Source organism: Triticum aestivum, chromosome 4B, assembly GCF_018294505.1.
Source record: "Triticum aestivum cultivar Chinese Spring chromosome 4B, IWGSC CS RefSeq v2.1, whole genome shotgun sequence".
Classification (NCBI taxonomy): Eukaryota; Viridiplantae; Streptophyta; class Magnoliopsida; order Poales; family Poaceae; genus Triticum; species Triticum aestivum.
This window is the reverse complement of record NC_057804.1, coordinates 2355817-2370074: the sequence shown is the minus strand read 5'-3', so window position 1 is coordinate 2370074 and position 14258 is coordinate 2355817. Positions and strand designations below refer to the sequence as shown.

General features: G+C 45.6%; 1 protein-coding gene across 1 annotated transcript; it reads left to right on the top strand.

Moving 5' to 3' along the window:
• Nucleotides 1-7588: 7588 nt before the first annotated feature.
• On the top strand, nt 7589-8286 carry LOC123094133 (uncharacterized). The gene has a single exon (XM_044516196.1). The coding sequence runs from the start codon at nt 7629-7631 to the stop codon at nt 8154-8156; it is 528 nt and encodes a 175-aa protein (XP_044372131.1). The 5' UTR covers nt 7589-7628; the 3' UTR covers nt 8157-8286.
• The last annotated feature ends 5972 nt before the right edge of the window (nt 8287-14258 follow it).

Sequence of the window (14258 nt, the reverse complement as noted above, 5' to 3'; positions counted from 1 at the left end):
TTTTTGGGTTATGTTTGACGTAAGTAGGTGTTCAGGATCACCTCTTGATCATTGCTAGCTTCACGACCGTTCCTTTGCTTCTCTTCTCACTCTTATTTGCGTATGTTAGCCACCATACTTGCTTAGCCGCTGCTGCAACCTCACCACTTTACCCCTTCCTTTCCCTTTAAGCTTTGCTAGTCTTGATACCCATGGTAATGGGATTGCTGAGTCCTCGTGGCTCATAGATTACTACAACAATAGTTGCAGGTACAGGTTATGCGATGATCTTGACGCGAGAGTGATGTTTGCTTGTTTTGGAGTTCTTCTTCTGCTTCTTCTCCGATCAGGGGTTAGGTTCCAGGTCGGCAGCCTAGGCTAGCAGGGTGAATGTCGTTTGAGTTTCTGTTTGTGATTCATCCGTAGTCGGATGGTGCTCTTATGTAAGATGATGTTGTATTCGTGTGGCATTGTATGCCTTTTGTATGTATCCCCATCTATTATGTAATGTTGATGTAATGATATCCACCTTGCAAAAGCATCTTCAAGATGCGCTTCTATCCTTGGTGGGACCTTTGAGTTCCTTTAGGATAGGGTCGCATCTTGGGTGTGACCCACTATTCGAGTACTACTTTCATTAGCTGCCTCACATGGTCTTCTCGTTCATCAAATGGATGTTAAGACTGCTTTTCTAAGTGGAGAGCTGGATGAGGACATTTATATGGAACAACCAGATGGGTTTGTAGTAGATAGTCAGGAAGGAAAAGTGTGCAAGTTGCTGAAGTCTTTGTATGGACTTAAGCAAGCACCCAAGCAGTGACATGAGAAGTTTGAAAGTACTTTAACAGCTGCAGGCTTTGTTGTGAATGAAGCTGATAAATGTGTGTACTATCGCCATGATGGGGGCGAGGGAGTTATCATGTGCTTGTATCTTGATGACATACTGATTTAGGAGTGGCTGATTTTATTCTGAACATCAAGTTGTTGAGGGATGATGATGGTGGGATACATTGCCTCAATCTCACTATGTGGAAAAGATCTTGAGTCGCTTTGGCTATAGTTACTACAAGCCCTCTCCAACACCATATTATGCTAGCGTACTACTCCGAAAGAATCGAGTAATTGCTAGAGACCAATTGAAATATTCTCAGATTATTGGCTCTCTTATGTATTTAGCCAGTGCTACAAGACCTGACATCTTTTTTGCTGTTAGCAAACTGAGCCGATTTGTTTCAAAACTGGGAGATGATTATTGGAAAGCTCTAGAAAGAGTTATGCGTTATTTGAAAGGCACTGCGAATTATGGAATTCACTACACTGGGCACGTAAACGTGCTTGAAGGGTATAGTGACTCGAACTGGATCTCAGACGCTGATGAGATAAAGGCCACGAGCGGATATATATTCACTTATGGAGGTGGCACTGTTTCTTGGAAGTCTTGCAAGCAGACCATCTTAACGAGGTCAAACATGGAAGCAGAGCTCACAACACTAGATATAGCTACGGTCGAAGCGGATTGGCTTCGTCGGCTCTTGAATGACTCGCCGGTAGTTGAGAAACCTGTACCGGGTATCCTTATGAACTGCGACAATAAAACTATGATCAAAAAAGTGAGTAGCTCAAAGGATAAGGTGAAGTCATCAAGACACGTCTAGAGAACTGCCAGGAAAATGAGAAACTACGGAGTTATTGCATTGGATTATTTCCAAATGTCTAAAAATCTGGCAGATCCTTTTACTAAGGGTCTATCACATAATGTGATAAATAATTCATCGAGGGAGATGGGTATTAGACCTACAGTATGAGTTGTTCACAGCGGTAACCTAATCTATGTGATCGGAAATCCCGTGAATTAGATGTGGAAGATAAATTGTTGGTCAACTGAGAGGAGAGTACCCTAATATTGAAAAAACCACTCCATGAAGATGCAATACTCTCCTAATCTGCATGGCACGTTGATGTATAACTTAATGTGTTCTAAGTGGCTTATTTGAGCAGATATGTTGTCCTACAGAACATCTTTTAAAGAATGCACCTATATGAGTCTGATTGTAAAACATCGCAATCTATGAGAGTAGGGTGCTCTCTAGTAAACTCATGAAAGGTCTCAGAGTATGACGCATAAGCTCCACTCGCGAGGAAGACCCACAGTAGCACATTATCGGTCAAGGCTTTGTGTGAAGCTAGATTCGCAGAAAACTTGCTGTTCAATGCCCAGTGTGCACTGTTCAAGTTGCTTACTAGTGTAGCATAGAGTTCTAGGTGGAAGTTCAACTTAACAGCCTCCACTTCAGTACCGGTATATAAAACAGTGTTTTGGAACCAAAGGCAATTCTTGTGTGCCTCTGGGATCTGGTGGGGGTTGCTGGAATTTAGTATATTTTGGAACAGCCCAATAGTTATTTCAGAAATTCCTAATAAATTCCTAGAGGCCCACTTAGACCATTCGTGCAAGGCAAGGGGTACTAATAAAGTTTAGTCCCACATTTCTAGTTTAGTGGGATTTGGAGCTCCTTATAATGGAGGTTATTTCCCCACATGTATGAGCATGCGAACAAGAGGGACATCCACGCACGCTCCTCCTCCGCCGCCCGCCTCGCCACGCCATGCCTTGTCACGACGTGCCGCGGGTTGCGCAAATGAGCCAAGCCGATGTCTAAATTTTTGCCACGCATGATAGGTATACGCAAGGTCACTCGGAAGCTGAAAGTTTTTGCTGTAGTGGACATATGAACGTTTCACCCTTTGGCTGCTGCATGTTCGTTTCGTCTCCCTCATTCCCTTCAGCTCCCGGCACAGCCTCTCGCCTCCTTCTCCTGCGCCTATAAAAGGGAGGTCGCTCCTCTCGAGAGAGACACACCAGAAGATCCTCTCCCTCTCGCCACAAAGTTCCTGAGCAATGCGCTACCGCTACGATCTTCTCCATCCCGACCTGCGGCGTGCACCGCAGGTCGGGATAGTAGGCCTTCGAAACCGCACCTCTTTGAGTTCTGTACGGGAGAAGGGTGATGAGGTTTTTGGGGAGAGCTCTGAGCGACTACTGGCTTCTTCATCACGGACACCGACGATCACTTCCCGGATTACGACTTCCCCGACGTCGACCACCTGCTCGATGATATGGCCGGCGAGGATGTCAACCCCAACGCCAATACTTCTGCTGCACCTCAGTATGTCTTTGTGTTCTTTCTGTTTCAATTTCTGCCACAGTATCTTGTTCTAGCTAGTATCTATTCTAGGAATGTTCTCTTTCAGTTCATATATGCAGATGCTATTTACCTTCTCTCTGCCAGTTTACATGGCTTATTTTATCTCAACTATAATAGTCATGTTTTATCTAATATTTCTATTAATAAAATCATATGGTAAATTGTTCATATTTCCAACAGATTGATCGTCCGGTCTTGCTTTTGGAAAAATATATATTTCCATTCCTCATGATCTCCGAGACGAATGGTTCTACTACAAAATACCTCATGGTTGCTTTGCATTTGGCTCATGTGATTGCCTTGCCTTCTTCCACTAGTGTAGAACCGGGCTTTAGTGCCGGTTCGTGACGGCCTTTAGTGACGGTTGGCGAACCGGCACTAAAGAGTGGGGACTAAAGCCCCCCTCCCTTTAGTACCAGTTCGTCACGAACCGACGCTAAAGTGCAAACACGTGGCACGAGCTAGGCCCGTGTGCGTGTAGGACATTAGTACTGGTTGGTAACACTAACCGATACTAAATGTTTGGGTGTTTTTTTAATTTTTCTGTAATTTTGTGTTTTCAATTTGGCTTTATTTACCATTTAATTCTTTTTTGTCTGCTGGTATTTCACGATACTATAAATTGTACACGTTATGCATATATATTAAATAGATTTTCTCGTACGTAGAACTGCATATACATACATATATATATATATATATATATACATATATAATATATCATCGAATGTCTCACAGCCAACACCATTAACTATTCACACATACACATGTATATACATATACAAGTTCTCCTACATGTTGCCTTGGTGCCTTCGGAGCACGATGACAAGTGGTTCATGGGGGCGGTAGCGGGTAATAGTATTTTCCTTTCGGATCTATGACCTGGTCGAGCAAAAATCCGGCTATTTCCTCTTGAAGTGCTTGTATGCAGTCCGATGGTAGGAGCTTATCCCGCACCGATCTGAACTGTTAAGAAGGAGATCAATATGCATGTGTGTTAGTTGTGTGACTAGATATCGATAATGGTGTGAATAGTATTCTGACAAAAACGTACCCAGCCCTGTCTATCAGATCTGCTTCTTTCGCACGTCATCATGCGAATGTTCTCGCAAACGTAGTATGCACACAAATTATTCCCTTTCGCCTGCCTCAGGGCCTTTACGAGAATGGAATTGAATCAGATAATGATTAATCAAGCATAATAATTAATTAATGATATTGAAACAAGAATTAAAGAGATGGTAGCTAGCTAGTACTACTTAATTACTTACCTTGGGTCGATGCCAAAACAAATTTTTTGGCCACGTGCCTGGAGTCACCTTGATGAACTTTGCCCATGCCCTGCCCGCCGGCAAAGAAAATTAATAAAGGGGTTATTAAATAGTTCATATCAGGAACTAATAGTTAATAATGATTGAAATTACTTGTTGACTATCCCCTTCACGATGGTGTAGTCTTTATCTTCTTTAGTAAGTGAGTCTAGTAATTCAACTTTTCCTTCCTCAACTTTAATGTCTAACAAGACCCAGTGCCAACTGCATACGCACACATTTGCATGTCTTAATTAAGAGGGCATGTGCATAAAATTAATCAACTACCATAAACTGTATACACTTAATTATTAACATCTAGCTAGCTAGTAAGCAAAAACAGAATTTGTAGTACAAGACAGTGTGACTCACGGGAAGTTGTAAGGAAGTAGTATATCTTCATTGATATTGAGGCGCTTCAAGAACTCTAGCATGCTTTCCTCTACTTCAGCTTGACAATGTTCAATCTGCCATATGTCCTCATTAATGGTATTTGGGTCAATGAACCCAACGCCATAGCGTCCAGATTTTTTCATTTCATACATCTTCATCCTGCATATAATACCACAGAAAAAGAATATAGTTAGGATAATTACATGTAGTGATTGATCAAAATTATCACTACATAACTAGCTTGAGACTTAAATTACAGAAAGAAATCACTTACGGACAATAGCAACTGACGATAGACTTGTCGAGTGCGTCTTGATTAAATAACTGAAATAGTTCTGGATACTCAATGACCAGAGCTTTCTCATGGTAATAATGCTCATGCTTGACATTCACCATGAGGGACTCTCGATTGGAAATCTTGGTAATGTTCATGTACCATTGATGCAATTGATACATTCTCGTTGGGAGGTCCTTGACCTTGTCTGGATGGACCAAAGGTTTGCCCGGGACATATTGCCATGCTATTTCCGATTCTTTAAGCGCAGGTATGGGCTTGATTTCGAGGAGTTGTCCAACAGAGATATTGAGCATTTGAGCCTGCATTATATGAGCCTCTGTTATTACCACATCGCCATGCTGGGGAACGCTAACGGTTTGCCTACAATAATATTTGGCGCGCGTACTACTACTCTCATATGTTGTTGGCACAACAAGCGGGGGGATCGCTTGCGCCGCCTGTTCTCCCAACTGGGGAACGATTTTCCCCCATTTTTTGCCAGCTGCTTGTTGGCTCGAGCTTGTGCTCGCTTCCTTCTGTAGTCGTGCTCGATGTGCCTTCCTGATTTGGCGCTCATAGTCCGAGTCAACAGGCTTGGGAGCTGGTTCTCTAGCCATACGAATGAAGTGGTCAATTCCTTTTTCAGACACTTTCTCCCTTTGGCGGCGGTGCCGGTTTCGGTCCAAAATGGGCGTCCACTTGGGCTTGCACTATGGTTGTGTTTTGCTCCTTAGTCATGTCGTAAGGCCTCTGAGGAAGAGGAGCGAGGCTTGGACCATATTTATATCGCTTGCCTTCGCCTGTACTTCCTGAACTACCTCAACTCGTACCGCTGCGCACAAAAGCTGCGGGATGTCTTTTCTGCGATTGCTGAGACGGCGGAGACGGCTGACATGGAGTTGGACCAGGAGAAGTGGCCTGACGATGTGCGGGACTTGAAGCAGGAGGTGTGGCCTGACACGGTGCCGGACTTGCAACCGGAGAAGTGGCATGACGCTGTGCCGTCTTGAAACCGGAGGAGTCAGCTCACGCGTTCGGGGACTTGGAGGAGGTGGCGGACTTCGAGGAGGAGTCGTCTCACGCGTTCGTGGACTTGGAGGAGCGGGAGTCTGCTGACTCGGTGGCGGATTTCGAGGAGTCCGCAGACGACGCGGTGTCGGTGGACTTCGAAAGATGATGCAATCCTTTCTCCATAGAATGATACGATGTATGGCCTCTCCCATTGTGCGTTTGAATGGATGGGGGCCTTCAAATCTTGACAAATTTTGGGCAAAATTTGTGAGGAGCTCGAGGAGAGAGGGGGAAGAACAGAGGAAGTGAGGGGAAAGGGGAAGAACAGAGTGGCTCGGGGGGCGAAGGGTTTATGTACGTCGACCTTTAGTACCGGTTCGTGCCACGAACCGGTACTATAGGTGCTGGACGGGCCCTAGACTGACAACACCCTGCCACCACCCTCTTTAGTACCGGTTCGTGGCACGAACCGGTACTATAGGTTCGCCACGAACCGGTACTAATGAGAACGGCAGGCTAGCCATTGGAACCGGCACTAATGGACACATTAGTGCCGGCTCAAAACCAAACCGGCCCTAATATGTCTCATATTAGGTCATTTTTCTACTAGTGTTCCATGACTTTGACAAATGATCCTATACCAAGTAGTTGCAATAATATTGCGGTTTGTTTGAAAGCTGGGACAAAATGTTCAGCCAGGCACCACTGGCCGATCTAGTAAATATTGCGTTCGGGTTCCAAGCATGCTTTGGGTGAATCACCAAAATATCCGTTTATCATATATATATGGACAAAGTAGGGAGTACAAGGTATATATGGACAAAGTGCACGAAGTGTTTGGCAATGGGCACCATCTTCCCGTGCTTGGTTGGTTCCACACCTACTCAAGAAAAGAAAATCTTTCTTCAAGAAAAAAAAGAAAAAAAAAGAAAAGAAAATTGAATTACTCGTATATGCATGACACACACGGCCGGTAATTGTTTTAATTTAATTTAGGATTCAGGAGACATGTCCCAATGCAAAAAGGGAAAAAAAAGGACATGCATCATACTCCCTCCGTTCCTAAATGTAAGTCTTTGTAGAGATTCCATTATAAACCGCATACGGATGTATATAGATGCATTTTAAGTTTAGATTCATTCATTTTACTCTGTATATAGTTCACATAGTAAAATCTCTACAAAGACTTATATTTAGAAACGGAGGGGGTAGGTTGTGGTCGCCGGCCCTTGCGGCACTAGCCAGCAGTACAGTAGTATAACAAACTAATGCTCTGATCCGTTCATCACTTGACTTTTTCGCCAACAAAATATAAATGGCTCCCAACCAACTAACCAACAACTCCCTCACCCACATCTGACTTGTTCGCGGATGCATGTACAGTAGTATATTGTAGTATATATAAAGAAACTGGGGCGCTGCAGGCTGCATCTGCCCGCACAAGTAGAATCCATGGCGGCGGCGATCCCCATTCTTCTCCTCACCTTCCTCCTCGCGGCGGCAACGCCATCGGCCGGGCCTTCATACGTCATCAAGACGACGTGCGCAGCGGTGACCAATGCCACCGTGGGTACGCCCTACAGATACTGCCTCCGCACGCTCTCGGCCAACCCCGCGGCCGCCGCCGCCAAGGACGCCCGCGGGCTTGCCATCGCGGCGACCAACCTCACCGCCACCAACGTCACGTCGACGGAGCTAACCATCACCAGGCTAATCGACGCCCTCTACAACTGCCTCGTCACCTACCAAAGCATGCAAGAATCAATCGCCGGGGCGCTCCAAGACTTGAACGCCGGCCGCTTTGACGTGGCGTCGCCCAAGCTCAGGGACGCTTCGTTTCAGCCGGACTTCTGTGAACTGGCGATGATGGAAAGCGACACCGACAAGGACCCCATGTCGGACGAGAATAGTGCAAACTATTTGGTGTCCGGCATGGCGTATAACATCGCTGAACTCATCGCCCGCCATGCCGCCAAATGAAGAATTAATGCCGCACGCTGGCAGTAGTTGATTCTTGTCTTCCTTAATAATCCTTATTATTAGGTAGTACTACTCACGTTAATCATGTCTTGCGTTAACCAAGTTAATATTTCACCATTTTACTTTGTCAGTTTTTCTCATTACTTAATTATGCATCAGTCATGTTGATCGAGTGCTGTAAACGGACCATATGATCAATCGAATTGTGTTGCGATTCTTGATGTATCACCTTCATTTCTGTGGATTAAGATTTATCCAAGGAAGAGACCTTTTTTGTGTTCACAAAAGCTTAATGGCTTCAGCAGCCTCTCAATTCTTCTAAATAGGCATCAACCCGTCCCACTTTGCTTCAAGATGATTCTGATATTGCTCACAATCTTAAGCTTATCCTATGTTCGTCTGAACGAAAAAGCTAAAATCCTGATGGCAGGATTTCTGCAACAGATCCAAAAGCATTGGATCTCATTCGTTCTAGATCGTTCGGTCGTGCGCGACCCCGTGTTTCCTTTTTTCTCCCGCAGTTTTTGCTCTCACTCCCGATGATTTTCTTCACCGCGGTCGCTCAGAATGAGCAGAAAGTTGTTTTCTAATGCAAAAATAAGATCTACGTGGGAATCGATAACCCATTCCCATGGTAGAGAAATTTGGCAAAACTACCCAACTCACCTACCGCTTGTTTTGTGGTGACTATAGGATAATCGTACTATTTTCACTTGGTTCATCTATGCTATAATAGCCAACCTTCGTTCAACGAAAATTTTATCACGTGGTTTCTCTGACTTGTTCGATGCTGATAATTTTGTAGTTAAGTTGTAGCCCGCGGAATAGTTATCAACTTCCTAAAGCTACAGTTATCATCATTGTTTTATATAGTTATTAGCACGCTCATGTCATAGTTACCAAACTGTTTATGTTCAAGCTATCTAGCTGCTCATCTTGTGGTTACCAGAGGTTGATCCCGATATTTTCTCGTGAGCAGCAGCGATTTTCTTTTTTTGGCGGAGGTTGATCCCGATCTTTTTGGGTACGTGGACAGGGAGATCAATCTCCTATTTCTGTTGATAACTTAGTTAGCCCAGACATGATAACTTTTGACCCCAAAAAAAGTCATGGCAACATACCAATATGGGATCAAGTTTCGAAGGTCTTGCCGTGGCGGATTTCTTTTTGTGAAAACACATTTTGAGTCCGACAGATGGTTTGAGTTACAAAACACTACAAAGTTTCGAAATAGGGAGAATGTATGATGACATTGGGTTTTCTACCTAGTGCATTTGTATGCGGGGAGAAAATTGATGGAAATTATTTTCATGTCCAGAATTCATCTATGCAAACACCGTCGTAACTTATGTGCCATAGACATGATAACTTACATACCTTAGGCATGATAACTTTTTTACCTAAAAAAAGTCGTCGGAACATATCAACATGGGATCTAGTTCCGAAGATCTCATCGCGACGGTTCTTTAATATAAAAACAATTTTTCAATTCGACCGAGCATATCAACATGGGATCTAGTTCCGAAGATCTCATCGCGACGGTTCTTTAATATAAAAACAATTTTTCAATTCGACCGACGGTTTGAGCTGTAAAACATTTTTTATTTTGAATTCCTTTGAAATATTTGCTGATGTCATCAATCTTGTTTTATATGCATGCATGCATGCAAGACTTAGAAATAAATTGGAAACCGGCTCGCATGTTCCTCTCGCACTGACGCTCTCGCTTCTAAAATCGTTCGGAGCTATTGTTATATTCTAAAATCGCTCTTGCTTGAAGATAAATTAGTTTCCATAAAAGTGGATTGTTCCATTTTAGAGGTGCCAAGAATGAAGCAACACATTATGCTGATATTCTTACTTGTCCTACTGGTTCTCTTTCTATGAGATGTCTAGGTTTACATATTGCTGAAAAAGAACCGAAGCGAAAAGTAGTTACTTGAGGTGGACGCTCCGGCAAGAGTGGGGACGGGACTGTCACATCCCTAGTTCTGACACTGTCTAGTGCATGCATTAGGGTGTTACATCATGTTTAAATTTCATTAAACCTGAGATGGGGATGGACTAAGCCCTAACACCAAATGAATTCAACTAGGGTCAAAATAAAACCCTTTTCATTGAACTCAAAATGTCCTCTAAAAATGTTCAACATTTCTGGTTTGAGGTGGAAGCATCTACCAAAAATGGTTTATATTTTTGCAGGGCATATTTGGTCACTGAATTAAATCATATTGTATTTGACTTTGGGCATTTAAATATTATAAATAATTTAAATGCTCAAATAAATGTTGGAAATTGATAAGGGTCACTGGAATAATTCAGAAAGCACCCATAATTATTTCCAGGATTTTATAAAATGATTTGATATTAAAACAAATCAAAAACAAATTGCAGAAATAGAAAAAAAATAAAACAGAACAGTAAATAGAAAAAAAGAGAGAGAGAAGCCCAGCTTACCTGGCGCCACGAGCCGGCCCAGCTCCCCCCCCCCTGGCCGGCCCAGCCCACCAGCGCCTCCCCTGTCGCCTTCCTCCTCTGCCAGGAGGACGGGCACGCGCCCGGCGCGCGCGGCCACGCGCCCCGGCCACCTCCTCCCTGCTTCGGCCACCTCCTGCCTCCCTGCTTGCCTCCACCACTCCCTGGAGACGCCACGCGGCCCCACGAACTCCCTCACTCTCTCCCGAGCTCTCCCCCCTCCTCTGTTTCTCTCTCCCTCTCGTGCCGAGCGCAGCCGTCGCCACCGACGCTGTTCGCCGCGGCCACCGGCCACCCCTCGCCTCGCCGATGCCTCCAGAAGAACCGCCGCGCCTCCTTCTTCGTCTCCACCAACCCATGTGACGCCGGAAGCCTCGGAGCGCCGTCCCCGACGTCTTCTTCCTCCTCGGGCCACCGAGATCGCCGGCGACCTCCCGTCGTCACCAGCCCCTCCCCGAGCTCGCTGACCTCCTCTACGACACCGCTGTGAGCTCCTACGCCTCCCCTCCCTCTTTTCCCCTTCGATTGCGCCCTGTAGCCTCGATTCCACCGGAGCCGCGAGCTCGGCTCCGCCGGTGATGTCGCCGCCGTCGTTGCAGGTCACCGAACTCGCGTCCGAGCACGACCTCGAGCTCGTGGATCTTCCAGGAGCCCGCCCAGCCTCTCAGCTCGCTCGCTCGCCAAGCGTAGCCCCGTGCCCGTGCTGGCCCGAACTCCGGTCGCCGCCGCGGGCCCCGTTCCGGTGAGCTCGAGCCACCCCAGCCCCTGCCGCTTGCACAAATGGATGCGGGCGACTCCCAGCTACGCGTAGAGCCCCTCAGTCGCCGTTTTGGTCGCCGGAGGAGCGATCCCGAAGCCCTCCGCCGTGCCTGTTGCCGCCGGCGTTGAGCCGCCGGCCTGTTTGGGTCATTTGACCGGGGTTTGACCCCCCTGGGTCGATGACAGGTGGGGCCAGCCCCCTGTTAATTAGTTAGTTTAATTTAATTAAATAACCCCCCCTGCGGACAATGACATGTGGGCCCTTTTGTCCTAATCCTTAATTAAACTAAAATAAACCCCCCCCCCCTGACGCTGACCAGTGGGCCCGACCCCCCCCCTAACCTTTTTAATTAAACTAAATAAACCCCCCTGTTAACCAGTGACGCTGACATATGGGTCCCACAGGTCAGGTTTGACCTGGGGGCGCCCTGTTGACCTGCTGACGTCAAGGTGATGTCATGCTGATGCCATAATTCATTTTCTGGAATTATTTTAATTCTTAATAATCAGAAAATTCCAGAAAATGCCTAAAACTTCAATAATTCATAGAAAATTAACCGTAACTCCAAATTAAATAAATTATATATGAAAAATTATCAGAAAAATTCAAGGAATCCATCTGTACCATTTTCATGCATGTTAGAACAACTTATAGGTGCTGTTTAGCACAAATCATATAAAGGGCATTTAAATAATCACATATGGAGTTTGAATTTGAATCTTGTATTCAAACCAACTTCATTTAATCTGTTGCTAGTTGCATTAGCTCAAAACACATTCATTTTGCCATGTCATGATCATGCATCATATTGTGCATTGCATTGATTGTTTTCTCTGTGTTGCCGGTATTTGTCCCCTCTCGATAGACGCGATACCGACGATGTGATCATTGACACTGATGAAGACTCAATGTTATCTTCAGAAGTGCCAGGCAAGCAAAACCCCCTTGTTCATTCCGATAAAATCCCACTCTCTCGCTCCTGCTCTCTTTTACTGCATTAGGACAACATCGATTCATCTGTTACTTGCTGCGGTAGCTGAACCCCTTTATCCTTTGCATGACCTGTCATTCCACAGTAAATAGATGAAACCCACTAGTATGAGTAGGAGTTGTTTGAGCCCTGTTATGCCTACTCATTCATGCTTGTTTGTCATGCCTGCTACTGCTTAGAGTTGAGTCAGGTCTGATTCATCGGGGATGAATCAGAGGCGTGTGAACATGTCCTACTGTGTGTGAGCTAAGTGTGTGAACACGATTTGGTAAAGGTAGCGGTGAGAGGCCATGTAGGAGTACATGGTGGGTTGTCTCATTGCAGCCGTCCTCAGGAACTGAGTTCTGTGTTTGTGATCCATGATTCAGTTACTACCATACATTGGGCCCTGAAATATGACCCCGCTCGACTTCTTATTCACCCTAGCTCTCTGTCCAGGAGTTGCAAGTAGTTTCTGGTGTTTGTAGCTTACTGGAGGCCGTGGACAGCGCTGACCGAAGGGGTGGGCTGTGATGCGGTAGGTACGTGGCACGGTGTACCGGATGCCCGTTTGGTATCTCGGGAACCCTGTTCACATCGTTTGGGGCTGTGAGCGAAACTCCGGCCGGATCTCCTCATGGATGGAACCCGAATAGGCGATAAACCTGGACTAGAGACTTGAGTGTTTAGGTAGGTCGTGGTCTACACCCACGTCGGCTTTCGCTTGAAGTCTGCCGAGCACATGTCGTGTGCAGACGCTAAGTGGTGGAAACATGTATGAAGAAGTACACCCCTGCAGGGTTAACATCATCTATTCGAATAGCCGTGTCCGCGGAAAAGGACTTCTGGGTTGCTTATATCAGTTCATAGACAAGTGAAAGTGGATACTTTAAAATGCGCAAGATAAGCGTGAGTGCTATGGATGGCGTTCTCGTAGGGAGACGGGAGCGGATCCATAGTGGTGTATTGATATGGTGAATATGTGGACTCGTGTGCGCCACCTCAAAGAGTTACATTGCAGTCGTAGTTTAGGATAGCCACCGAGTCAAAGCTGGCTTGCTGCAGTTAAACCCCACCACCCCTTTGTTGATAATGATGCATATGTAGATAGTTCTGATGTAAGTCTTGCTGGGTACATTTGTACTCACGTTTGCCTATTTTATGTTTTTGCAGAGAGACTTCAGTCTCACTAGTATTCCCGCGTGGTCTTCGACGTTTAGCTTGATACCTCAGCTACGATCTTGTGCCCTCGGCAGGATCTGATAGATAGTCAGGCTTCTCAGCCTTTTTCATTTATAGATGTCTGTACTCAGACATGATAGTTTCCGCTTGTGCTTTGACTTGTATGCTCTGATTGTTGGGTCATGAGACCCATGTTTGTAATATCTCGCTCCCCGGAGCCTATTGAATAACTACTTGAGTCGTAGAGTCATTTTGTGATGCCATGTTGTATTGCACATATCGAGCATATTGTGTGTATGATATTGAAATGCTTGGTATGTGTGGGATCTGACTATCTAGTTGTTTATCTTTAGTAGCCTCTCTTACCGGGAAATGTCTCCTAGTGTTTCCACCGAGCCATGGTAGCTTGCTACTGCTCCGGAACACTTAGGCTGGCCGGCATGTGTCCTTCTTCGTTCCTGTGTCTGTCCCTTCGGGGAAATGTCACGCTTTGAGTACTGGAGTCCTGTTAGCCCGCTACAGCCCGGTTTACCGGAGTCCTGCTAGCCCAGTGCTACAGCCCGGACCCACTTGCTGATGACCGACACGTTCGAAGCTGGGTCATGGATGCCTGTCCCTGTAAGTCTGTGCCACTTTGGGTTTACGACTAGTCATGTCAGCCCGGGCTCCTTATCATATGGATGCTAGCGACACTATCATATACGTGAGCCAAAAG

Excerpts from the sequence above, each read along its gene's own strand:
- LOC123094133 (XM_044516196.1), top strand. The coding sequence starts at position 7,629 with ATGGCGGCGGCGATCCCCATTCTTCTCCTCACCTTCCTCCTCGCGGCG.